This window comes from Eptatretus burgeri, chromosome 8 (assembly GCF_056783735.1).
Source record: "Eptatretus burgeri isolate ZD-2024b chromosome 8, Ebu_testis_v1, whole genome shotgun sequence".
In the NCBI taxonomy this organism is placed as follows: Eukaryota; Metazoa; Chordata; class Myxini; order Myxiniformes; family Myxinidae; genus Eptatretus; species Eptatretus burgeri.
Window position 1 is genome coordinate 103,516,106 of NC_140968.1, and position 27,477 is coordinate 103,543,582.

Consider the following 27,477-nt stretch of genomic DNA (forward strand, 5'->3'; position numbering starts at 1 on the left):
GCGGCGAGGGCAGACGAGGGGGTGCTCGCGTCGTGCAGGGAGCTGCACACCAGGGAGGCCGACGGCGCGACCTGGCCGAGGTGGAGACGCTCGTCGCGGGACTCGAGGCAGAGTAGAAATCCTCTATACCCCGAGCATCAGCAACCCCCTCCAGTTTCCCCCCGCGCTGAGATAGTGCGACCAAGGGGGCCCCTTTTCCCACCCCCAACCAGACACTGTCCGCGAGGCCCGCGGAGTTGAGGCACCATCGCCGCTCCGCGTCATCACCAGACGGGTAGGCCCGACCCGGTCTCGGCCTCAGGCCCGCCTCATCTTTGAGGGTATTCTTTTTCTTGGTTTTGGGTATGTGTTGTCGGCGCCGTCTGTGAAGTAAAATTGTATAAGTGTTGCCGTGTGCTCGCGTAATCGGTATTAGATCTGCATTGTCGCATTTGCTTTTTGTGTAAAATTGCATTGTGTTTCTTTTCTTTTCTATGTGCTTTTGGTGGAATTGTATATGTGCGCTTTCCGTTCATCGCGAATAAATGTGCTTTGTGTTGAACTGTTTCCCGCTTCGCTTCGTCATTTCTTTCATTGAATCCTCATCTTGCTTCACGTAAAGGGTTGGTAGTGGGCTGAATACGCCCGATAATTAATCGAACCGTCGAGGCCGACGATAACACCGCTCGGTTATCCCGATAGTACGGAACGGGTCGCTTAAGTGGCCCGTGTCCGAAGTCGACCTGCGGCGAGGTGCGATCGCCCGGTCTACCCTCCGTGTGGGTACTTAGGTAGGTCGAATTTGGCGAGCAACCCTATCCCACGCGGGGGCTGATTGGCTCGATCGCGGTGAGACCGAAAGGTCCACCCGTGACTGGTTCCCGGCGTTAGTCCGAGAGGGTCACGACTGGATTGTCCGTCCGGTGGGCGACGGGCCGCGATTCGAGTTACGTGGCCGTCCGCACGCCGGCGGGCGCGAATCCGTAACACTGGTGTCAGGTCGTGCGATATAAACTCATCGCCCTCCTCGCAGCACTGGTATCGGAGAACAGGAAAACGGGCTGTCCTGTCTCCAATTAAATTCACGGGAATCGGTCCAGGGGTGAGAGAAGCGACCCCCGATTCCCTCCAAATTACGAGCGATTCAAATTAACCCTTTAAGAGAAGCAAGATGGCGTCTCAAGGCGAGCGGGAGCCGGGGGTATTAGAAATGGATGTAGAATGTGTAGAATCCATGGCCCAGGATGGAATGCCCGTGCAGGAACATGAACTCGTCCAACTGAACCCAGAGCCCGAAATGGGTGCGGCAGCGGCCGCGGTGTATGACACCTCCCCTCCCCCTGTCCACCAAAACCCTTCCCCAACCCCTGCCGAAACTGCTCACTCAAGCGCACCCGACATGGCCCAGCTATGCGCCATGCTGGCGGCAATGAACGAAAAGATGGATGCGAATACACAAAAATTGGATGCGAATACACAAAAATTGGATGCGAATACACAAAAATTGGATGCGAATACACAACAAATGAACGGAATGGAAACAAACATGAAGGAAGAAATGAAAGAGCTACGGGGTGAGCCGCAGAACATGGGCCGATGCCTGCAGGCGGGCATGAAGGCCGTTGAAATGAGAGCGAGAGATGAACCTTCAGAGTTTAGGCTTTATTCCATTTGATTGGAGCCGCTTCTGTGGGCACACCAGGAAATACAGGTTCAGCTAGGAGTACATAAGCAGAAACGTATACATGTGCAGTTAACCATTGCAGACTAAATCCGCGTAAGCACGGAGTTCGATATAATCTCCATTCTCACCAGTCAATGAGCACCTTCAGTTAACGAGCATCAAGTGGACAGCCGATGTCAATAGCAATGCCCCGGGGACAATCACTCGTGCCGCAGAGAGACCTCCCCTTATACGCGAGACGCACAACATGTGATCCCGCGTCATGTCCCTCGATTCACGTTAATTCACCACATTCTCCCCACCTTTAAAATGTAACTAGGGGCCCATCTTACACACCATGATTGCTTTAGCACTATAGGAGTATACATTTCAAGCAACGCGGACTAATTGATCTACAGGAGCATACATGCCAAGCAGTGATTATTTTGAGTTGTAGGAGCATGGAAATGAGCATCGATATATGATATAATGGGCATATAGGAGCATGAGCAGCGAGAATGCCGATAATCTCCTTTACAGATTGAGTCGTCGAGGGGGCCTTATTCGTCGACCTCTCCGGGAGTAAACGGCAGTTTCACTTGAGGGAGACTCCCGATCCTCTTGGTGAGCCTCGACTTGTGCCGGGGATGACTCCTCGATCGCTCTCGGGTGGAACGCGGCAGCCCCGTCGCCTGGCGGAGTTCCTGGGGGGGAAATGTCAGAAGGAGGAGTGCCAGGAGGGGAGCCAGTACCTGAGGGAGCCAGATGGCGAACCGACACAGTGGTCTCCCTGCCATCCGGGAGCCTGACATGAGCATACTCTGGATTAGTGTCAATGAGTTCGACCCCCTCCACCAGCGGTTCATACTTGCTTTGTCGTACCGGGCGTTTCATGAACACTGTACCGGGGTGGGTCAGCCAGTTGGGCACCGTTTGACTGTCAACATAACGTCGTTGGTGAGTAAACATACGTTTGTGAGGAGTGGCATTTGTGGACGTGCAGAGCAAAGAGCGTATGGAATTCAGAGCGTCAGGAAGAGTAACCTCCCATCGCTCGGGGCCCAGTCCTCTCGATTTCAGCGCCAGAGTTACGGCTTTCCAAATTACTCCATTATACCGTTCCACCTGCCCGTTTCCCTGTGGGTTGTAACCCGTCGTTCGACTAGTTGCTATGCCGTGCTCTAATAGGAATTGTTTTAGCCCGGCCGACATGAAACACGGCCCTCTGTCTGAATGTATGTACGAAGGTCTCCCAAACATAGCGAAGAGGTCAGAGAGACATTTTACGATAGTGCCCGAGGTCATATCCGAGCACGGAAACGCGAAAGGGAACCTTGAATATTCATCAACAACGGTGAATATGTATCTGTTGTCTGTTTCGGTCGGTAGGGGCCCTTTGAAGTCGATGTTTAGTCTCTCGAAGGGGGAAGTAGCCTTGATCAGTCTGCCAGATGCCGCGCCAAAGAATCTGGGTTTTAGTTCAGCACAAACAGGGCATGAAGCATTCATTTGTTTAATATCTTCAACAGAATAGGGAAGATTTTGTCTGCGTACGAAATGTGCCATCCTGGTTACCCCTGGGTGGCACAGAGACACATGGAGGTCTTGCAAAGCCTGACTGATTGTTGCCGAACTGTAGACCCGGGAGAAGGTATCTGCAGCAGGGTTTTCCTTCCCGGGCCGGTAAACAATGTCGTACCTGTAGCAGGCTAGGTCTATCCGCCATCTCATAATTTTTTCATTCTTAATTTTCCCGTTATTTTTCCCATCAAACATGAAAGCCACGGATCGTTGGTCCGTAACGAGCGTGAAGTGGTTTCCCAGTAAATAATGTCTCCATTTACGCAGCGCTTCGACGATGGCGTACGCCTCCTTCTCTATTGCCGAGTGTCTCTGCTCGCTTCTAGAGAGAGTTCTCGAGAAGAAAGCGACCGGCCGCCCAGACTGATTAAGTGTTGCAGCTATGGCGTGATTTGAAGCGTCGGTCTCCACCACGAAGGGCACCGAGCTGTCGATCGATAAAACCACGGACTTACTGATATCATCCTTGAGATCGTGGAAAGCTTTCACGACAGCGGCATCTGGTGGAAAGTTTTTGCAATGCACTAGGGGATGTATTTTCTCGGAGTATTGCGAAATCCATCTTGCATAGTAAGCGAACATCCCGATCACCCGGCGCATTGTTTGCAAGTCCTGAGGTGGTGGAAGCTCACGGAGCGGGCGCAATCGCTCAGGATCAGGCTTAATTGTGCCGTCGGCTATCGTGTAGCCGAGAAGGTCAATTGACCTTGCCGAGAATACGCATTTCTCGTAGTTGAGAGTCAGATTATATTTTCCAGCAATGCTCAAGAATCTGTCCAGATTCCTATCATGTTCCCTCTGATCCCTACCGCACACTGTGACATTATCCACGTAAACAAAAGTGTCTTCGAGGTTTTCATCTGAGATGATGTCGTCCATAACCCGTTGGAAGCAAGCTACTCCATTCGTGACACCGAATGGTATCCTTCTGAACTGGTAGAGGCGCCGCCCTGCCTGGAATGCAGTGTACGGTTTGTCTTCCTCTCGGATGGGAATTTGATGATAGGCGCTTCGCAAGTCGATGGTACTGAATACCTTATAATTGGCCACGCGTTCGACCATCTCATCTATGCGCGGCAGGGGGTAGGCGTCGAGTTGGGTGAAGCGATTGACCGTTTGGGAATAATCGACAACCATCCGTCTCTTATGGTTCTGACTGCTGGTTACTAACACCTGTGCGCGCCATGGCGAATCGCTCGGTTCTATAATTCCCTCCTCCAGTAATCGCTTGGTTTCTGAAGTGATGAAATTCATGTCAGCAGTGGTATATCGCCGCGATTTGATCGCTATCGGTTTGCAGACCGGCGACAAGTTAGCGAACAGCTGGGGGACGTCACCTCCGCGGTGGTCAGCGCATTTAAAATTAGACGAGGCTTGCTTCCTCCAAAGGGTATTTCGACGCTCGTGTGCTGCTTGAGGACATTATGACCCAGAATTACGTCTGCGCACAAATCACGAAGCACCAGCACCTTTACATCCCGATGCGTGTACCCTTTTACGTCCAATTCAACATTGCAGTACCCTCGTACGCGGGATTGCAGTGAGGTGGCGGCCATGCATACCGTATTGTCAGTCGGGTGGATTACCCATTTCCTGCCCTTCACTAGCGAGCTGTTGACGAAACTTTCAGAGCTACCGGTATCAATCAGTGCCTCAGCCATATGCCCGTTAATTCGCACGTTGATGATAGCCTTGGATAGATTCCCCGGGGAGGCTGCAGTCAATTTATTTTGCGAGTAGAGAGCCGCAGAAGTGGGTTTATTCCTCCTTAGAGTAGATTTACATACCCTGGCATAATGCCCTTTCTTGTCGCAATTCATACATGTGGCATCTCTGGCGGGACATTTTTGACGAGGATGCCTTTTGTACCCACAAAAGAAGCATTTACCGACCGGAGCAGTTGCTGAGGAGTTTGACGAGGTCTGGGTATCCGGCTCCTCGGGTGTTTCTCCATCCCTCATGTCTGGCTGTGTCTGTGCCAGTGGGGTTCCTTGGGTTCCCATCGTAGCAGCGTTCATGAGCAGCATCGGTGTCCCAAATGACTCAGATTGCTGCTGAGCCGTATCCATCGCTCGAGCCTGATCGACTACCTTGTCAAGAGTGGGTTGCGCTTTCTCTAGTAAGCGTTGCCGTATGTGGGCTGATCTGAGTCCTTGGATGAATGCCTCCCGTGTGGCTTCCTTTCGGTGTTCCTCGGCGCTTACCGCCCGGAAGCTGCAGTCTTTTCCCAGCTGATTCAGAGCTTGCAGGAACTGATCGATTGTCTCCCCGGCTGCTTGCTTGCGTGTGTTGAGAAGATGTCGTATGTATACCTCGTTCTTGGGCTTCACGTAGAGCGCCTGCAGCACGTCAATCGCTGCTTCGTAAGTGTCGCACCCCGAGAAGAGCCTGTACACGCCGGGCGAGACATGATTCACAAGAGCGGCAAATTTGTCAGCTCCCTCCGCGATGATGGTCAGATAGTGTGAGAAGGAGCAGAAACAATGTGACCATTTCATTTCTGCGTCAGTCGTGTTTGGGTCTGCGTCGAACCTCTCTGGTTTGTAGATCTTGTCCATCTTTGGTTGAGAGAGCCGAGAAAATTAAATGGAATAAATTGAAATGAGAGCGAGAGATGAACCTTCAGAGTTTAGGCTTTATTCCATTTGATTGGAGCCGCTTCTGTGGGCACACCAGGAAATACAGGTTCAGCTAGGAGTACATAAGCAGAAACGAATACATGTGCAGTTAACCATTGCAGACTAAATCCGCGTAAGCACGGAGTTCGATATAATCTCCATTCTCACCAGTCAATGAGCACCTTCAGTTAACGAGCATCAAGTGGACAGCCGATGTCAATAGCAATGCCCCGGGGACAATCACTCGTGCCGCAGAGAGACCTCCCCTTATACGCGAGACGCACAACATGTGATCCCGCGTCATGTCCCTCGATTCACATTAATTCACCACAGCCGTGACCAGGGAGCTGGGAATGGCGACTCCACGAGTGGAAGCAAACGAGCTGGAAGGGGGTGCAACGGCTGACAGGCCCGCGGTGGAGGCGGGTAAAAAAATAATTCGGGGGGCGTGTTGGGCGAGGGTCGTGACAGAGGAATCGACGGTGACCAAAAGGGAAAAATTAAATGGGGAGACCAAAACGTGTGAGACGAGACACGAGGTGACGACGACAGAAACTTATAAATGTATAGAGACACGGGAGACAGAAAAAATAGAGGAAAGACTACACGATGAAGACGGGGTCAGTGACGCACACACACACACACACGGAGGTAGTGGAGGATAATGGAGGTGAGCTCACGGAGCGTGTGGGGACCCAGTGCGAGCACCTGGATGGCCTCCTCCAGGAACGAGGGGAGGGAGTATGCCCCCTTGAGGCGAGTCACGACCAGGTGAGTTCGGTCGTGCTTTGCGAGGTTGAGGGGAGGAGTGCTGCGAACAGGTGCACGGAGAGCTTGGGGGGTATAGAGGCCCCGGAGACCCTTGTGGGGACACGAATCCCCAGTGTGGTTGTCCCTGTGTGTGTGGTGCAGGGTGTGAGTGCGTCCCCGTGTGTGGAAGCGACCCCGTGTGTGAGTGGTGTGGTGGCGATGGTGCCGGAGTACGTGCTTCCCAGCACGCCGTGTGTGGGTGAGGCACCGTGTGTGAGTGAGGCCGTGTGTGTGGATGAAACGGCCAGTATGAGTGAGGCACCGCGCGTGAGTTCCCCCGCGTGTGTGAGTGAGGCACGGTGTGTGGATTAGGCACCGCGGGTGAGTGCCCCCGCATGCGTGAGTGAACGGCCGTGTGCAAGGTCGCTGTGTGCAAGGGAGACCGTGTGTGTGAGAGAGCGGTATGTGAGGGAGATGTCGGTTGGCATGCGGGAGCACGCAGCCGCGTCTCCCGGGGTGAATGTGATGGAGTGGAGTGTGTGCGTCGTAACACGCAGGTGTGCGTGGGTGGAATGGAGGCGACGACGGCGACATGTAAAGAAAGAAAGCCGAGTAGCGGCTGTAGTTGTTTCGGGGACCGTGCCGGGTTCACCCAGCAGTGAGCACGAGGTTCGTGCTGTGCAACGCACGAGACCACCACGTGCTCGCTTGCGAGAGTGAAGTCCCGGTCCGGAAACGCACGCGGTGGATTTGCCGATCCCGCGGACGGACAAAGTTTAGGCAGGTAAACGGATTTGGACCGGACGGGCTCTCCACGCGATCGTGTGTGTTAAGCTCCAACGGGCAAAGCACATGTGTTCGCGTGGGGAACCCCTCGAGACGTGGGGCTTGTTTTTTTTTATGCGCACGGTGACGTCATGGCTGCACGTGTGGTTGGAATCCGGCAGGAGGGGTATCCCGGCCGGATGGTACCGTCCAAGGAGGGACGAGGTACACGTGCAGCTGCATGACGTCACGGGCAGGTGCAAAGTGCACGAGTTGCCGCGCTGGTGATGCGCATGAAAAAAAAAAGAAAAAAAAAGCAAGCCTCACTTTCGGGTGCACAGGATTCCTGGGCAAGGGGTGGAAGACCCCCTTGGCCTGGGCACAGGATGGAAACTAGTTAGGGGGAAGGGTTAGCTTAGTTAGACCGACTCCATGGGGCAGGGGTAAGTCCTCATGGGGTCCGTGGAATGGATTAGTTAGAGGGATTGTAGCGAGATTTAGGTTGGGGAATTGATTAATGGGATTATTTGGAGACATGGACAGACTTATGAATGTGTAGAGGGGACGTAGTTTAGCTACGTAGTGTTAAAAGGAACGTGCTATAGTTTAAGGGACGACGTGGGAGCACGAGTTAGTTAGGGGAAGTAGATAGAAGGATGGCAGAGTTCAGCGGTGTGTGTGTTGAAGAGTTGTGAGGTGAGTACGTGATGAGTGAGTGAGGCCAGCGGGTCTGTGTGTATGGAGTGAATGGGGAATGCATGGTGCGATGAGTGATTGACTCCCGCCCAAGGGACCCCGGGGTCAGAGTAAAGTGAGTTAGCTGGGTTAGTCAAATTGAAAAATGGAGGTCGTTTTGTTGTTGGTGGGAAAGTAGGCTCGAGACCCATTTGGAGGGGTGCAGGAGCCCTGTTGACGGGCTTGGGAGCGTGGCTGCGAAAGGTGAGTATCGCTGAGTGGGTACCCCGGGCACCAGGCTAGTCGGCCGCGGTAGGCCATGGGCCCATGGGGGGCCGGGATAGAGTAGTGGGCACGGGTGCGCCTGCTTGGTGCGGGGGCCCGGGGCGCCATTAGCCGCGTGGGCAGTGTTGTGGGCATGGGTGACCCTCGGAAAGGGGCCCGGGAAGCCAGCCTGCCACGTGTGCGTTTCAGGGGAGGTGCCATGGGGGGCACTCCCCGGTGTTAGGGAGCTGGTAGGCTCGGAGGCAGTGTAGTGCCCGGGGGTGCCATAGCGGGAGATTCGGCAGAGGGTCGTGCCTGCCAAAGGGAGCCACGTGTCCCAGCCAGGAGACCGTGTGAGGGCACGGAGAGAAAATTGGGGGGCGAGGCCCGAAATTGTAAGGACACCAACACAGGCGACGGGAATCTGGGTTATTAGAACCAATAGTTTAAGCGAGAGGCGCTTGTTGAAAGCCCCGGGGTAGTTTAACAGTTAAATGGTTAGGGTAGATTAGGAGATGTACCCCTCCGCACCATCCATCCCCTCGCTGTCGTTGTGGGCCGCTGGACCCACTTTGGTTATAGATCGCCGAACTCTGGGGAGGCCATTCTGAGGCTTCGTTGGGCCTCGACACAGGACGTTAGCTCTCCCTTATTCCCCTCCGGGAAGGGAACGTAGGGGTTGGGAGTAGGCTAGGTGACAGGATAGGTTAGCCGAACAAAGACGATAAAGGGGGTTAGGGGACGATTTATAGTGGGGAAGTAAAAATAAAAACAAAAAAAAAATAAGTGGGGGGCTAAATTGGTTTTTCACAAATTAAGGGAGTGGGTATGTACAGTGACAGGCAAAGGCGATAGGTTGGGAGGGAGACAGGTAGGTAGGTCCGAGCCCGCCTTCCGAGTGGCCAGCACCACCGCACTCCCTCCACCAACCTCCACTGAACGGCAAAGGCTGGCCAGCTTCATCTGCTGGCTGTGTTACTGCAAGGCCTGTGCCGGCCCACTTCATCTGCCGGCTGGCTGTTTTTTCTTCAAGGCCTGTGCCGGCCCACTTCATCGGCAGCTGTTGTGTTGCTGCAAGGCCTGTGCCGGCCAGTTCATCTGCTGGCTGTTTTTCTGCAAGGCCTGTGCCGGCCAGTTCATCTGCCGGCTGTGTTTGCCTGCAGCGGCCTTTCTGCGGGCTGTGTTTGCCTGCTGCCTTTGCCATGCCATGCCCACTGCCCACGTTCACCAGCCCCGTTCAATTTTGCTTTGCCCCCCCCCCCCTGTTCATTTCCATGTGCGCCAGGATCCGCAAGGCAACAGTTTGCAAGCTGCGAGAACTGCCCTGTTGGCAGCTACAACACGGGCCTGCAGTGGCGGCCCGTGCACCGTGTTTGCGTCCATCCATTCATCCATCCATTCATTGTGCTCATTGCGTGTGCCACTTGAGCTGGCACGGAGACTGCGTTTGTGCAGCCCATGCACCGTTGTGGTTCACTGCGTTCAGTTCAAAAGGGAAGGCCTTGGACTGCGTGTGAGCAGCCAGCCACGTTCCCTGTCACCTGCATTGTTTTGAGCCAGAGACTGCATGCGAGCAGCCTGGCTCCCTGCTAACTGTTTTCTTTTGCAGAGTTCAGTGATCCTGGGCCATGTTTTAGTGTAAAATTTGTAAGTTAAGGTTAAGATGTACTGTAAATATGAGTGCGCCCCCGGCATGTCTGTCCTAGCGCCGGCAATTTTATTTAAGTCGTCCGTGTGAGTGAGTTTGTTTAGGTAGTTACGCAGCCCTCAGGTTATTTATTTTGGGGACACGAATACCATGAATGTCGCACTCAGGGATCCGTAGATAAAATGTACTAGGGGAAAACTACACATGATGGCACACGAAAATTTGACGACTCGGGACGAGTCTGTAAAAAGGGGAGGGGGTAGTGTTGTGGTTGAGGAAATTCGCAAACCACCATTCAGGTCCCTTAGGTGAGATATCTCCGTAAGTATATGTGCAGTTAGGCCCAAACCCGTTGTCTAGTGGGAATAAATGTTATTCATGCGTGCTGCGACTCTTCAGGATAGCCGTTTTTCTTTTACTATCTTTATTTTGGACCAACCGCCATTGTTACCACCACCAACCACAACATCAACCACCCACCGCGGCGCCGCTTCACGTCACACCTCGCAACCGTCGCATCGCCACCGTTCTTGCGCCGCTTGTGGGTACCGGTGTTGGACTCGTGCAGGGCGCGCGCCGAACAGCGTGTACAAAACCACGGATTTTCCACTTCAAAAACGGATCAAAAACGACACACGCCCACTTTTGTTCCGTCCAATCGGTGAGCGAGGGGCGATTTGGCCCCGCCTCCAGGGCGTTGGAGGGCGATCGCTATATGCAAATTTATGGATCAAAAAGCATTCACGCCCACTTTTTCTCGGGCCAATGGGGAGCGAGGTGAAAGGTCGAAGGCAGGGGGTCAAAGATGGTCAGGGGGTCAGGGGTATGTGTTGTCGGCACCGTCTGTGAAGTAAAATTGTATAAGTGTTGCCGTGTGCTCGCGTAATCGGTATTAGATCTGCATTGTCGCATTTGCTTTTTGTGTAAAATTGCATTGTGTTTCTTTTCTTTTCTATGTGCTTTTGGTGGAATTGTATATGTGCGCTTTCCGTTCATCGCGAATAAATGTGCTTTGTGTTGAACTGTTTCCCGCTTCGCTTCGTCATTTCTTTCATTGAATCCTCATCTTGCTTCACGTAAAGGGTTGGTAGTGGGCTGAATACGCCCGATAATTAATCGAACCGTCGAGGCCGACGATAACACCGCTCGGTTATCCCGATAGTACGGAACGGGTCGCTTAAGTGGCCCGTGTCCGAAGTCGACCTGCGGCGAGGTGCGATCGCCCGGTCTACCCTCCGTGTGGGTACTTAGGTAGGTCGAATTTGGCGAGCAACCCTATCCCACGCGGGGGCTGATTGGCTCGATCGCGGTGAGACCGAAAGGTCCACCCGTGACTGGTTGCCGGCGTTAGTCCGAGAGGGTCACGACTGGATTGTCCGTCCGGTGGGCGACGGGCCGCGATTCGAGTTACGTGGCCGTCCGCACGCCGGCGGGCGCGAATCTGTAACAATATATATATATATATATATATATATATATATATATATATATATATATATATATATATATATATATATATATATATATATATATATATATATATATATATATATAGTGTTGTGGTTGACGAAATTCGCAAACCACCATTCAGGTCCCTTAGGTGAGATATCTCTGTAAGTATATGTGTAGTTAGGCCCAAACCCGTTGTTTAGAGGGAATAAATGTCATTCATTCGGGCTGCGACCCCTCTAGATAGCCGTTTTTCTTTTACTATCTTTATTTTGGACCAGCCGCCATTACTACCATTACTACCACCACCAACCACGTCTCAACAGCCATCACACAACCACCAACCGCAACGCCGCTTCACAACAACAGCCACGACCTTTACCGTCACAACTCGCCCTCGCAACCATCGCATCACCGTCATTCCCGCGCCGCTTGTGGGCACCGATACTGGACTCGTGCAGGGCGCGCACCGAGCAGCGGGTGCAGAGACACCAGCCTTTCCGAAGAAATCGGATCAAAAACGACTCACGCCCACTTCTGTTCCGTCCTATCAGCGAGCATGGGGCGATTTGGCCCCGCCTCCAGGTGCGTCGGAATAATATCGCTATATGCAGATTCATGGATCAAAAAGCATTCACGCCCACTTTTCCTCTGTCCAATGGGGAGCCAGCCAGAGGTAAAGGGTCGAAGGTGAAGGAGCGAGGCCCCGGGGGCTATAAAGGGCCGCGTTCACTCGCCGCAGTTCGGAGTTGAGTTGGGAAGAGCCAGTCAAGAGAGGAGTCGGAGAAGGCAGTTGGACGGAGCTGTGGAGAGTTGGAGAGGTGGCGGCGGCGAAGGCAGTCGAGGGGGTGCTCGTGTCAGAGTCGGGGAGCTGCGGAGAGGAGAGGCCGGCAACGCGACTGAGGTCGTGGTGGAGACGCTCGTCGCGGGACCCAAGCCCGGGAGATATCCTCCTTCCCCCGAGCATCAACAACCCCCTCCTGTTTCCCCCCGCGCTGAGATAGTGCGAGAAGGGGGCCCCGTTCCCACCCCATTCCAGACACTGTCCGCGAGGCCCGCGGAGTCGGGGCGCCACCGCCATTTTGCGGCTCATCAGACGGTTAGGCCCGACGCGGTCTCGGCCCCAGGCCCGTCTGCCCCCATCATCCTTGAGGGTGGTCCTTTTCTTTTGCTTTGAGTATATGTGTTGTCGGCGCCGTCTGTGAAGTAAAACTGTATAAGTGTTGCCGTGTGCTCGGTAGTCGGTGGTATATCTGCATTGTGTTTTGCTTTTACATTTGCTTTTTGTGTATTATTGTGTGTTTCTTCTTCTTTTACATTTGCTTTTGGTGTAATTGTATATGTGTGCTTTCCGTTCATCGCGAAATAAATGTGCTTTATGTTGAACTGTTTTCCCGTTTCGCTTCGTCTTTTCCTTTATTGAATCTCCATCTTACTTCACGTAAAGGGTTGGTCGTGGGCTAAAACGCCCGATAATTAATCGAACCGTCCAGGTTGACGATAACACCGCTCGGTTATCCCGATAGTACGGAACGGGTCGCTTAAAGTGGCCCGTGTCCGAAGTCGACCTGCGGCGAGGTGCGATCGCCCGGTCTACCCTCCGTGTGGGTACTTCGGTAGGTAGAATTTGGCGAGCAACCCTATCCAACGCGGGGGGCCGATTGGCACGATCGTGGTGAGGCCGAAAGGCCCACCCGTGACTAGTCCCCGGCGTTAGTCCGAGAGGGTCATGACGGGATTGTCCGTCCGGTGGGCGACGTGCCGCGATTCGAGTTACGTGGCCGTTCGCACGCCGGCGGGCGCGAATCCGCAACACTGGTGTCAGGTCGTGCGATATAAACTCATCGCCCTCCTCGCGGCACTGGTATCGGAGAACGGGAAAACGGGCTCTCCTGTCTCCAGCTAAATTCACGGGAATCGGTCCGGGGGTGAGAGAAGCGACCCCCGATTCCCTCCAAATTACGAGCGATTTAAATTAACCTTTTACGAGAAATAAGATGGCGTCTCAAGGCGAGCGGGAGACGGGGGTATTAGAAATGTATATGTGTAGTAATGTAGGATCCATGGTCCAGGATGAAAACCCCGAGCAGGAAATGTTGGTTGTGCAGGAACACGAACTCGTCCAACTGAACCCAGAGCCCGAAATAGGTGCGGCGGCGGCCGCGGTGTATGACACCTCCCCTCCCCCTCTCCACCAAAACCCCCCGATCCTTGCCGAAACGGCTCACCCAAGCGCACCCGACATGGCCCAGCTATGCGCCATGCTGGCGGCAATGACAGCGAGGATGGATACAAACACAAATGAAATGAAAAACGAAATAAAAAGCATGAACAAGCAAATGAACGAAATGGAAACAAACATGAAGGAAGAAATGAAAGAGCTGCGGGGTGAGACGCAGAACATGGGCCGAAGCCTGCAGGCGGGCATGAAGGCAGTGACCAGGGAGCTTAAAATGGTGACTCCACGTGTGGGAGCGAACGAGCTGGGAGGGAGTGCAACGGCTGTCGGGCCCGCGGTGGAGGCGGGTAAGGAGAAAATAATTCGGGAGACAAGAGAAGAGGTGAAAGTAATTGGGAGGGAGAGAAAAGAACAATTAAGATGGAAAGCAAGGATGAGGTACGCGGAGATCGTGAAAGAGCAAGGAGTGAAAAACAGGGAAGGACGGGAGCGACTTAAGGAGAAAGCAAGGTTGACCTACATAAAGATAAGGGAAAGATGCCAAAAAGAAGCAGAGACCAATAGACACGAGGAGACGACAGAAAGAATAAAATGTATAGAGACACGGGAGATAGAGGGTGAATTGGACGGGGTTAGAGACGAACACACACACACAGAGGTAGTGGAGGACGATGAGGTTGAGCTGGCGGACCGTGCAGGGACCCGGTGCGAGCAGCGGGATAGCCTCCTCCAGGAAAGAGGGGAGGGAGTATGCCCCCTTGAGGCGAGTCACGACCAGGTGGGTTTGGTCGTGCTTTGCGAGGTTGAGGGGACGGGTGCTGTGGACAGGTGCACGGAGAGCTTGGGAGTATAGAGGCCCCGGAGACCCTTGTGGGGACACGAATCCCCAGTGTGGTTGTCCCGGTGTGTGTGGTGTCGAGGTGCGTGTTCGCAAGTGTGGCGAAATGCGTGCTGCAACGCACGCATAGCGCGGGTGCAAGGGCGTGTGTGAGAGCGACTGGGTGGGTGACAAAGACCCTGCGTGTGAGTGGTGTGGTGGTAAGTGTGCAGAAGGGCGTGCTTCCCAGCACGCCGTGTGTGGATGAGGCACCGCGGATGAGTGCCCCCGCGTGTGTGAGTGAGGAACCGCGGATGAGTGCCCCCGCGTGTGTGAGTGAGGCACCGCGGATGAGGTCCCCCGCGTGTGTGAGTGGTATGGTTTGTGTGAGGGAAATGGCACGAGTGAGTGAAAGGCCGCGAGTGAGTGGAGCTACGTGTGCAAGGGAAATGGCATGCGTGAGTGAGCGGCCGAGTGTGAGAGAGACAGCGTGTGCAAGGTCGCTGTGTGTAAGGGAGATGTCGGTCGGCATGTGTGAACATGCAGCCGCGTCTCCCGGTGTGAGTTTAATGGTGAGGTGTGTTAGCGTCGCAACACGCGGGAGTGCGTGTGTTGAATGGCGACGACGGCGACATGAGAGGAAAGAAAGCCGGGTGGCGGCTGTAGTTGTTTCGGGGACCGTGCCGGGTTCACCCAGCAGCGAGCCCGAGGTCCGTGCTGTGCAACGCACGAGGCCCCCACGTGCTCGCTTGCGAGAGTGAAGTCCCGGTCCGGAAACGCACGCGGTGGATTTGCCGATCCCGCGGACGGACAAAGTTTAGGCAGGATTATGGATTTGGACCGGACGTGTTCTCCATGCGATCGTGTGTGTTAAGCTCCAACGGGCAAAGCACATGTGTTCGCGTGGGGAACCCCTCGAGACGTGGGGCTTGTGTTTTTTTTTATGCGCACGGTGACGTCATGGCTGCACGTGGGGTTGGAATCCGGCAGGAGGGGTATCCCTGCCGGATGGTACCGTCCAAGGAGGGACGAGGTACACGTGCAGCTGCATGACTTCACGGGCAGGTGCAAAGTGCGCGAGCTGTGAGTTGCCACGCTGGTGCTGCGCATGTGAAAAAAAAAATAAAGCAAGCCTCACTTTCGGGTGCACAGGATTCCTGGGCAAATGGTGGAAGACCCCCTTGACCAGGGCACAGGATGGAAACTAGTTAGGGGGAAGGGTTAGCTTAGTTAGACCGACTTCATGGGGCAGGGGTAAGTCCTCATGGAGTCCGTGGAATGGATGAGTTAGAGGGATTGTAGCCAGATTTAGGTTGGGAAATAAAATAATTTTTTGATTTAGAAGACAGTGACAGACAGTGAATGTGTAGAGTTGACGTAGTTTAGCTACGTAGTGTTAAAAGGAACGTTCTACTAGTTTAAGGGACGACGTGGGAGCACGAGTTAGTTAGGGGATGTAGTTAGAAGGATGGCAGAGTTCAGCGGTGAGTGTGTTGAAGAGTTGTTGGTGAGTTATGAGGTGGAGACATGTTGAGTGAGTGAGGCCAGCGGGTCTGTGTGTGTGGAGTGAATGGGGAATGTATGGTGCGATGAGTGATTGGGGGAGGAGTGACTCCGCCCAAGGGACCCCGGGGTCAGTGTAGAGTGAGTTAGGGGTTAGTCAAATTGAAAAATGGAAGTCGTTTTGTTGTTGGTGGGGAAGTAGGCTCGAAACCCGTTTGGAGGGGTGCAGGAGCGCTGTTGACGGGCTGGGAGCGTGGCTGCGAAAGGTGAGTATCGCTGAGTGGGTACCCCGGGCACCAGGCTAGTCGGCCGTGGTAGGCCAAGGGCCCATGGGGGGCTGGGATAGCGTAGTGGGCACGGGTGCGCCTGCTTGGTGCGGGGGCCCGGTGCGCCATTAGCCGCGTGGGCAGTGTTGTGGGCACGGGTGACCCTCGGAAAGGGGCCCGGGAAGCCAGCCTGCCACGTGTGCGTTTCAGGGGAGGTGCCATGGGGGGCACTCCCCGGTGTTGAGGGAGCTGGTAGGCTCGGAGGCAGTGTAGTGCCCGGGGGTGCCATAGCGGGAGATTCGGCAGAGGGTCGTGCCTGCCAAAGGGAGCCACGTGTCCCAGCCATGAGACCGTGTGAGGGCACGGAGAGAAAATTGGGGGGCGAGGCCCGAAATTGTGAGGACACCAACACAGGCGACGGGAATCTGGGTTGTTAGAACCAATAGTTTAAGCGAGAGGCGCTTGTTGAAAGCCCTGGGGTAGTTTAACAGTTAAATGGTTAGGGTAGATAGGAAGTGTACCCCTCCGCACCATCCACCCCCTCGCTCTCGTTGTGGGCCGCTGGACCCACTTTGGTTTAGATCGCTGAACTCTGGGGAGGCCATTCTGAGGCTTGGATTGGGCCTCGACACAGGACGTTAGCTCTCCCTTATTCCCCTCCGGGAAGGGAACGTAGGGGTTGGGAGTAGGCTAGGTGACAGGATAGGTTAGCCGAACAAGGACAGTACAGGGGGTTAGGAGACGATTTATAGTGGGGGAGTAAAAAAAAAAAAAAAAAAGTTGGGGCTAAATTGGGTTTCACAAATTAAGGGGTGGGTATGGACAGTTACAGAGAAAGGCGATAGGTTGGGAGGGAGACCGTAGGGTAGGTCCGAGCCCGCCTTCCGAGTGGCCAGCACCACCGCACTCCCTCCACCAACCTCCACTGAACGGCAAAGGCTGGCCAGCTTCATCTGCTGGCTGTGTTGCTGTAAGGCCTGTGCCGGCCCACTTCATCTGCCGGCTGGCTGTTTTTCTTCAAGGCCTGTGCCGGCCCACTTCATCGGCAGCTGTTGTGTTGCTGCAAGGCCTGTGCCGGCCGGATCATCTGCAGCTGTGGTACTTCAAGGCCTGTGCCGGCCAGTTCATCTGCCGGCTGTGTTTGCCTGCAACGGCCTGGTTCTGCAGGCTGTGTTTGCCTGCTGCCTTTGCCATGCCATGCCATGCCCACTGCCCACGTTCACCAGCCCTGTTCAATTTTGCTTGCCCCCTGTTCATTGCCATGTGCGCCAGGATCAGAAAGCAACAGTTTGCAAGCTGCGAGAACTGCCCTGTTGGCAGCTACAACACGGGCCTGCAGTGGCGGCCCGTGCACCGTGTTTGCGTCCATCCATTCATCCATCCATTCGTTGTGTTCATTGCGTGTGCCACTTGAGCTGGCACGGAGACTGCGTTTGTGCAGCCCATGCACCGTTGTGGTTCCCTGCGTTCAGTTAAAAAGGGAAGGCCTTGGACTGCGTGTGAGCAGCCGGCCACGTTCCCTGTCACCTGCATTGTTTGAGCCAGAGACTGCATGCGAGCAGCCTGGCTCCCTGCTGACTGCTTTCTTTTTGCAGAGTCCATTGATCCTGGGCCATGGTTTAGTGTAAAATTTGTAAGTTAAGGTTAAGATGTACTGCACATATGAGTGCGCCCCCGGCATGTCTGTCCTAGCGCCGGCAATTTAATTTAAGTCGTCCGTGTGAGTGAGTTTGTTTAGGTAGTTACTCAGCCCTCAGGTTATTTATTTTGGGGACACGAATACCATGAATGTCGCACTCAGGGATCCGTAGGTAAAATGTACTAGGGGAAAACTACACATGATGGCACACGAAAATTTGACGACTCGGGACGAGTCTGTAAAAAGGGGAGGGGGTAGTGTTGTGGTTGACGAAATTCGCAAACCACCATTCAGGTCCCTTAGGTGAGATATCTCTGTAAGTATATCTGTAGTTAGGCCCAAACCCGTTGTTTAGAGGGAATAAATGTCATTCATTCGGGCTGCGACCCCTCTAGATAGCCGTTTTTCTTTTACTATATTTATTTTGGACCAGCCGCCATTACTACCATTACTACCACCACCAACCACGTCTCAACAGCCATCACACAACAACCACCAACTGCAACGCCGCTTCACAACAACAGCCACGACCTTTACCGTCACAACTCGCCCTCGCAACCATCGCATCACCGTCATTCCCGCGCCGCTTGTGGGCACCGATACTGGACTCGTGCAGGGCGCACACCGAGCAGCGGGTGCAGAGACACCAGCCTTTCCGAAGAAATCGGATAAAAAACGACTCACGCCCACTTCTGTTCCGTCCTATCAGCGAGCATGGGGCGATTTGGCCCCGCCTCCAGGTGCGTCGGAGTAATATCGCTATATGCAGATTCATGGATCAAAAAGCATTCACGCCCACTTTTCCTCTGTCCAATGGGGAGCCAGCCAGAGGTAAAGGGTCGAAGGTGAAGGAGCGAGGCCCCGGGGGCTATAAAGGGCCGCGTTCGCTCGCCGCAGTTCGGAGTTGAGTTGGGAAGAGCCAGTCAAGAGAGGAGTCGGAGAAGGCAGTTGGACGGAGCTGTGGAGAGTTGGAGAGGTGGCGGCGGCGAAGGCAGTCGAGGGGGTGCTCGTGTCAGAGTCGGGGAGCTGTGGAGAGGAGAGGCCGGCAACGCGACCGAGGTCGTGGTGGAGACGCTCGTCGCGGGACCCAAGCCCGGGAGATATCCTCCTTCCCCCGAGCCTCAACAACCCCCTCCTGTTTCCCCCCCGCGCTGAGATAGTGGGAGAAGGGGGCCCCGTTCCCACCCCATTCCAGACACTGTCCGCGAGGCCCGCGGAGTAGGGGCGCCACCGCCATTTTGTGGCTCATCAGACGGGTAGGCCCGACGCGGTCTCGGTCCCAGGCCCGTCTGCCCCCATCATCCTTGAGGGTGGTCCTTTTCTTTTGCTTTGAGTATGTGTTGTCGGCGCCGTCTGTGAAGTAAAACTGTATAAGTGTTGCCGTGTGCTCGGTAGTCGGTGGTATATCTGCATTGTGTTTTGCTTTTACATTTGCTTTTTGTGTATTATTGTGTGTTTCTTCTTCTTTTACATTTGCTTTTGGTGTAATTGTATATGTGTGCTTTCCGTTCATCGCGAAATAAATGTGCTTTATGTTGAACTGTTTTCCCGTTTCGCTTCGTCTTTTCCTTTATTGAATCTCCATCTTACTTCACGTAAAGGGTTGGTCGTGGGCTAAAACGCCCGATAATTAATCGAACCATCCAGGTTGACGATAACACCACTCGGTTATCCCGATAGTACGGAACGGGTCGCTTAAAGTGGCGAGGTGCGATCGCCCGGTCTACCCTCCGTGTGGGTACTTAGGTAGGTCGAATTTGGCGAGCAACCCTATCCCATGCGGGGGGCCGATTGGCACGATCGTGGTGAGGCCGAAAGGCCCACCCGTGACTAGTTCCCGGCGTTAGTCCGAGAGGGTCACGACGGGATTGTCCGTCCAGTGGGCGATGTGCCGCGATTCGAGTTACGTGGCCGTTCGCACGCCGGCGGGCGCGAATCCGCAACAATATATATATATATATATATATATATATATATATATATATATATATATATATATATATATATATATATATATATATATATATATATATATTCCATGATATCCAAAAATTATATCATGTCAATTGGTGTCTTCATACTGCAATTTCAATCCTTCATATTGAGATATTGCTTTACCAATGACCTGGATGTCATCATTTTCAGGCTCTAAGAAAGCAGCGCCAGCACCACCTCATCCAAAACCACCCTCACGAGGGCAACAGCATGGTTTGGATGGAGGAGATCCATCATCTTCTGCATCATCTTCACCACCAAGCACCCCTCCTGCTCACCACTCCATGCCACAAGCACCTGTGAGCACTTTTATTTCTCTTGTCTGACTTGATTGCTTTTTCACACCATCCTCGGTAATTTCCAATATGTTATTTACCTACCTCGTTGTTCATACAAAATATAAATGTTCAAAAACGAGTGATGTTTCTACAGACTGATGTTTAGTTCACATTATAAAGTGCCTGTTTATCAGCACCTGACCAATAATTTTCTCCTAATTGAGAATCTTTTATATGCATGATCTTCTTGAGATACAAGCTAACTCAGTCTCGTTACCTCCTTCAGTGAAGGTGAAGGAGGTTATGTTTTCAATCCTTTGTCTTTTTTGTTTGTTTGTCTGTCTGTTTGTGTACAGGATATCTCAAAAAGTTATGGACAGATCCGGATGAATTTTGTGGACAGGTTGGGTGTATGACATGGAAGAATTGATTCAATTTTGGTGAAGATCCCGATCCAGATCTGGATTTGATAGTTTTTTAAGTGATTCTTCACCATTGAACGATAGGACTAAACCGATATCTAGCACAATAGCTCAAAAAGTTTTCGACGGATTCGGACAAAACTTTGTGGACATGTTGGGTGTGTGACCATGACAAATAGTTTCGATTTTGGTGAAGATCCGAATCCGGATCTGTCTCCTCGAATTTTTAAGTGATTCTTCACCATTGACAGATAGGACTTTACAAGAGTTGGTGTCAGTCACCCAATGCTCGCCTGTTTATACATTTATCGTTTTTAAAAGACGAGTCTAATAATTAATATTTTTTATAAAGCATTGCAGTGAAGTATAATTATAAAGCAATATATGTATTTGTATATTGTAATCAGTAACAAGAGCGCAAGTGAGCATAATATACGCCCTAACAAGAAGGTATATACAGAATTGTGCTACTACAAAGAAAACAGCATCCTGGTTGCCATGGCAACCACTCTAGATGACGAACGTATGTCGCTACACACCGTCTCCACAGTCTGTACCAATGTACCAAAGATGAAACGTGAAAGTTGAAAACTTTGGGAGTTAGAGTGCGGACAGGAACGGATGGAAAACAGCATCCTGGTTGCCATGGCAACCACTTTAGATGACGAACGTATGTCGCGACACACGTCTCCACAGTCTGTACCTTTGTACCAAATAAGAAACGTGAAAGTTGAAAACTTTGGGAGTTAGAGTGGGGACAGGAACGGACGGAAACAGCATCCTGGTTACCATGGCAACCACTTTAGATGACAAACGTACGTTGCGACACACCGTCTCCACAGTCTGTACCTATTTACCAAATATGAAACGTGAAAGTTGAAAACTTTGGGAGTTAGAGTGTGGACAGGAACGGACAGACAGACAGACGGACGGACGGACGACCGGTATCACATAATACGCCCCGATATATATATATATATATATATATATATATATATATATATATATATATATATATATATATATATATATATATATATATATATATATATATATATATATCAGGCGTATAAAAAACAGTGTGGTAGATAAAAACATTAGAAAGGAAACAAGAGGGGGAGCACTCGGGAGAGTGCAAAACCTCTGCCGCCAATACTGCTGGGTCACTCAAGTGAACCTTATATCTTATTCATTAAATATGTCAACAGTGCTGACAGTTATAGTTCTTTTCTCCAACATTTTTTTGGGGTGGGGGGGGCTGGAAATCACTTAAAACATGTAAAAATGCAAAAAAAAGAAATCGAAATTTTGTTGAAAAAAAAGTTTCAAAAAATTTTTTTTTCTCCAACAATTTTTTTTTTGGGGGGTTGGAAATCACTTAAAACGTAGAAATGCAAAAAAAAAAATTTTCTCGAAAAATTTTTTTTTGGGGGGGGGGGGTTGGAAATCAATTAGAACATGTGGAAATGCAAAAAAAAAAAAAATTCTCTAACAATTTTTTTTTTTGGGGGGGACCAAGTCCAAAATCTAATGGCATGATCTTTGGACCATACCTAACCCCCCCCCCCCACCAAGTTTCGGCGATATCCGTCGAGGAGTTTTTCCGTAATACAAAAAATTTTACATTTTCACGCTCACGCTCATGCTGACGCTCACGCCGGGGGTATCGCAATAGCTCTCTGTTCTTCGAACAGGCGAGCTAAAAATGATATACACTATATTTCAAAAATCTATTGGGCAAGATATGTTCTCGTGGATCAGGCATTACAGGGCGGAGGTATGCACTCTTCCGAGTGCCCTTCTAGTTTAATTTTAAACTGTCAGAAAACTCATGTGCAAATCCAATACATGTTGTTTGTGTTCATCAAATGCTGCACAACCCTTCATTCATCACTGAGATACACAAAACAAATTGAAAGTACACATTCCTTCATGATTTATTTTTTTCTCCTCTCAATTCAAGAGCTGACCTAGGCTGGGCTCTCCATTAAGGTCGGCAGTATCTGTACACCTGTTTGAAGCAGTACTGCCCGATATTTTTGTATATTAACTCAAAAAATTAAATCCAATTTTACCGTTTTGGAACCATAATTGAATGAACTACTACATAGTAGCATGTTGTACCACTTATCCAGATTATTGTAATATCAGATTGTATATTCATTTTTATTTGTCACCAGATGACCCGTGAACTCACTGACCGAAAAAAATCATTTCAAGAAAAAAAAGATAGCTCCAGCGAACTATACCGCTGAGGTTTGCATTGATCAAATAGTACTCCCGACTGAATTGGGAATTGATTTTTTAAATAATTTTTTTCGTTGCCCGATTTTAACGAAACTTGATGCTGCACACCGCAGGCGAATGGAAAGGTGGCCCTAAAATTTTTGCACTATCGTGTACCACTTTGGCTGTATTTCGGGAACACACATACAAACATACATACATACATACATACATACAAATATATATATATACATACACACAAGATGAGAGTTTTAGTAATATATATATATATATATATATATATATATATATATATATATATATATATGATGTCGATTGTTGTCAAAATCTTGTCTCAACACTGCAAACTTTGCCTGGTTCACAGGGCATCAGGATTTTATGCTTCTTCTGATTGCCTCATCCAACATATGTAACCATTCAGAGAATGCAGGACAGCCGAGTTGGAATTCACCTGACTTCCGCTGAAAGCATATGTCACTCGTAAACTAGGCTGAGCGCCGACCTTACATACATTGGTGAACAAAATGATCTTGGCACACCAGCAAATTCGTTTAGTGGATGCTTTTCCCAAAGAGGTCCACAACCGTGACCACCATTGAATACAAACACTTTGTGGCAACAACGACGACGACTTTGAAAATAGGTTCAGGTTATTTATTGGGTAATCAAATGAAAGTAAAGGGTGTGAGGTAATGTTTCTGGTATTCTTCCAATTATCGTGAAGGGTAATGTATATTGCAGTGATGTATATTGTCTAGTTGCATGAATGGTGGAGGCAGCAAGGTTTTGCATTCATGAATCAATGGAATCATTTTGTGGGCAAAGGAAGAATGATGGCCAAGGCAAAACTGAAGGGTGCAGGAAAATTTCAGTGGTAATTGAGGAGGATATATGCCATATTTTCCGGCGTATAAACTACACTTTTTTATCGCCAAAACAGGTCAAAGTTGGGGTGCAGTCAATACATGGGTATCGAAAAAAATCGGTCCTAAAAACGATCACTGCTGAATTTCAATTATATTCCAAATGAACACTTTTGTAGCAGTCGGAACTGCTGTTAATCTGAATTCCGCCATTAAAATTTTGAAAATCTATTCATGTTAAGAGTTTGCACAGCGTTTTATTAACCGTGTGTGGAAATTAAATAAATTACAAAAACCGGAGACACCCGGAGTTTAGGTGTGTGGCGTCCATAGATCCTCGCGGCTCTGAAAATGACATTATAAACACAAAAGAAGAAGAAGAACACCTGGTCTCACATCAAAAGAAGAATTATTCACAATAGCTGGAGTCTAATAACGGAGCACCCACTTCAAATAAGCTTGTGCGGCAAGCTTCCCTGGTATGTCGTGTTCAAGAGGAAGACGCTGCCCAAAGACAGGTTTCCAGCCGGCACCATTGCTCGTGCGCAGCAGAAGGGGTGGATAGACGAGGGACTTCTCGTGGTGACTATCTTTTTGCAGCTAAATCTTGTGTGAAAAACCCATCACTTTCTGTACCCACCTTACCCAGTCGCACCCAGCTGTTCCTGGACTCTGTGTCCTTTTTTCCTGACAAGGTGGAGAGCTTGCTGTCAAACCTTCACTCTGATTCTGCAACTGGTCCAGACGGCATCAGCCCACATGTCCTAAGAATCTGCTTTGCTGCTCTTGCTCACTCTCTCTCAGTTCTATTCACCCTCTCATTTACTCAAGGTCAAAATGCCATTTGATTGGAAATCAGCTAACATGACCGCTCTGCATGAAAAAGGTGCAAAAACAGCTCCTTGCAACTATAGACCAATCGGCCTCCACCCAATCATCAGCAAGGCTGTGGAATCCATCATCGCTTCGGATATTAAATCCTTCCTCTTCTCCAATGGCCTGATTCCTGATCATCAATTTGGATTCAGACCAGGTCACTCTACTCTGGACTTGCTGCTCCTGCTTTCCCAACATTTGCTGGAGATCCTCAAAACCAGACATGAGATCAGAGCCATCTGCCTGGACATATCACGTGCTTTTGTTATGGTTTGACAAACTGCCATGCTCACCAAACTCTCTTCCTATGATATCCAAGGCCATCTCCACGAATGGTCTCGCAGACTTCCTCTCCTGTCGCAGTCAACATGGGGTCCGTAATGTAATTCGCTCATCCCCAATCCTTTCCAGGTTAGAGTTCCTCAAGGCAGTGTTCTAGGCCCAGTGTTTTTTTAAACGTTTTCATCAATGTTCTCTCCGACTCTCTGGAAAATCGTCTATCTCTTTGCTAATGACTCCACCCTCTGCCGTACCATCTGTCGTCCCTCAGGTCGGCAAGCAACAGCCTCTTAACTCTGCAGATCTAGATAAAATCACAAGCTGGTCCAACACGTGGAACATGTCTTTCAATTCTGACAAATCTGACACGCTCACTCTGTCTGTCTGAAAGAACCATGTGGACCCCCCCCCCCCCCCCCCTCCCCCTCAACTTTCTCCACAATCCTCTTGAAGTCCTTTCATTCAAACTTATGGCCTCACTATCTGCCATGATCTTTCTTGGGTAAGCCACATCTCCAAACTGGCCTCAAAAGCCAGTCACCGATTGGGCATCCTCCGTCGTGCAAAGTCCTTCCTTGGCACACCTGAGTTCCTGATCATGTACAAAGCTTTCATCCACAGCCTGATGGAGTACTGCTCTCCCCTCTGGGCTGATGCTCCCGCCTCTCACCCTTCTCAGCTTCACGCTGTGGAAACCTTGGCATTTGTGATCATTGGTTTCTCCCGCGATGAGTCCGAGTCTTTGGGTCTCTCACTCTCTCACCGCAGGCAGCTCGGTGGTCTTTCTGTCTTCTACCGTCTCTTCTCTGGCGTCACCCCCATGCTCTGTCTGCTCTCTGTCCCACACATATTTCCACAGGGCACTTCAGGTCTGCCAGCAACCCCTTCTGGTAAAACTACCAAAATGAAGAATCACTGCTCACCTTTATTCTTTCATTCCTCATTTTTCCCCGCCTTTGGAACAAACTCCCACACTCTCTTCAATCCCACTCTTCCCTCCACATCTTCAAAACTGCTGTTCACCATCTCTTATCTTCCCCATCCAAAACCATGATCTTTTCTACCCCCGTTCGTCCACCCCAAACCCACCTCCTTCAAATTCCCTGCATTCCTTCCTGAAAGTCCCTGTAGTGTCCATCTTGTTTACTCCATGCACCCTGCCCCATCCCGCTCCCTTCCACAGATCTCCTCATGTGTCTATTCCTCACTGGTTTGTGCTTCCCAATGCCGTCCTTCTTGTTTCCTGCTCCCCTTGTTGTATGTTCTGTGTTAGCTCTTATACGATCCTTTGCATTATATTAAAAAAAAAAAAAATATATATATATATATATATATATATATATATATATATATATATATATATATATATATATATATAAAATAACATGGACGACATCATTTTAGAGGAGGCTGCTGCAAATGACAGTGGCAGGGACGTGGACTGCGACGAGGACTTTCTCTACCCTGATTATGGCAAGGAGTGAAGTACTGTCTTCGACGAGGAAGGCATTGAAGATTTCATCGGGTTTAGCTGAAAAGCGTCATCAAACCTAAACGGCTATTTTCAGGGCCACTAATTCACAAGAAATATGTATGATACCAGTGTGAATCCCTTTTCTTCCTTTTTCTCAGAACAAAAAAAATCCTCTTTCTAATATTTTAAACAAGCAGTCATAGACTGGTACTTACGAAATCTTCAACTTGACCTCTGACCTTGTCTAATTAAAGCTGTCTCTAGAGAAGGTAGCGACGCAAACCAGAAGTTTCTACGATGATTCTGTACCAAACCAGCAAAAATCATAACGTCGACCGAAGCAAAAATCTCCATTTCTCCACGCAATTATTTATTATTTTATCAAAGTGACAAAACCATAATATTCGGCCATCCACCAACAATCTTTGCATAATCCAACGGTTTAGCGAGTCAGGCATGCGACGATTACCTTTATTGGGATAAAAATGACTTTTAAACACCATCTTTATCGAAAACACCGTCAGCGCGCACACGGAAAACTTTTACGTTAGTCAACGACGCGTCTGCTCGAGCGCACTGCATCATGGGATGACCCATGGCGCGCGAGTTAAATATTTTTATACAATCTTAAAACATCTCCAAAACATCCGATTTTTACTAGAATTTCGACAACCGAGTTTTAAGCGTCATAAGCGATCGCAAAGGTCAGGTCAGGTATGGGAGCATGTGCCAGAACAGCGCGCCGCTGCGTCCACTTTCCGCCGGTACTCCAGGGGCCTCCGTCTGGCTATCCCCCAGACAGATGCCAGACCCATCCCCATCTCCTTGTGATGATGGTCAAACTGCTGCAACCACGCGGCACGTGGCCGGCCCACTGGCCTCCTCCACTCATGAGACTCCCTCGCTGAGAGAATCTTGTGAGCAGGATCAGCGTCAGGAAAACGAGCCACATGTTCATACAGCCGCAATTGATGCTCATGGACGATGCAGGTAAGAAATCTCATCCGAGTCTCTCTCAGCAACCGCTCGTTGGACACAAAATCCGACCAGCGATAGCCAAGGATTCTCCGAAGAGACCTGGTACCAAAGGAATTAAGTCTCCGTCTCAGATCCTTGGTCAGAGTCCAAGTCTCGCATCCATAGAGCAAGACTGGAAGCACCAAGGACCTGAAGACTCTGACTTTCGTCCTCCCACACGGGTACCGGCAGCGCCACACCCCATGATCCAGTGAATCCATGACTCCCCA

General features: G+C 50.7%; 1 protein-coding gene across 7 annotated transcripts in view; it reads left to right on the forward strand.

Annotated features, from left to right (window-relative positions):
• LOC147022459 (rho GTPase-activating protein 44-like) overlaps positions 1–20,132 on the forward strand; it is a 151,578-nt gene extending 131,446 nt beyond the window's left edge. For all 7 annotated transcript variants that reach the window (XM_085893364.1, XM_085893359.1, XM_085893365.1 and 4 more), the window contains one exon: positions 19,942–20,132. In XM_085893364.1, the coding sequence (XP_085749490.1) occupies positions 19,942–20,117 (176 nt within the window). In that variant the 3' untranslated portion in view covers positions 20,118–20,132. The remainder of the gene's footprint in view (positions 1–19,941) is intronic.
• Positions 20,133–27,477: the final 7,345 nt, after the last annotated feature.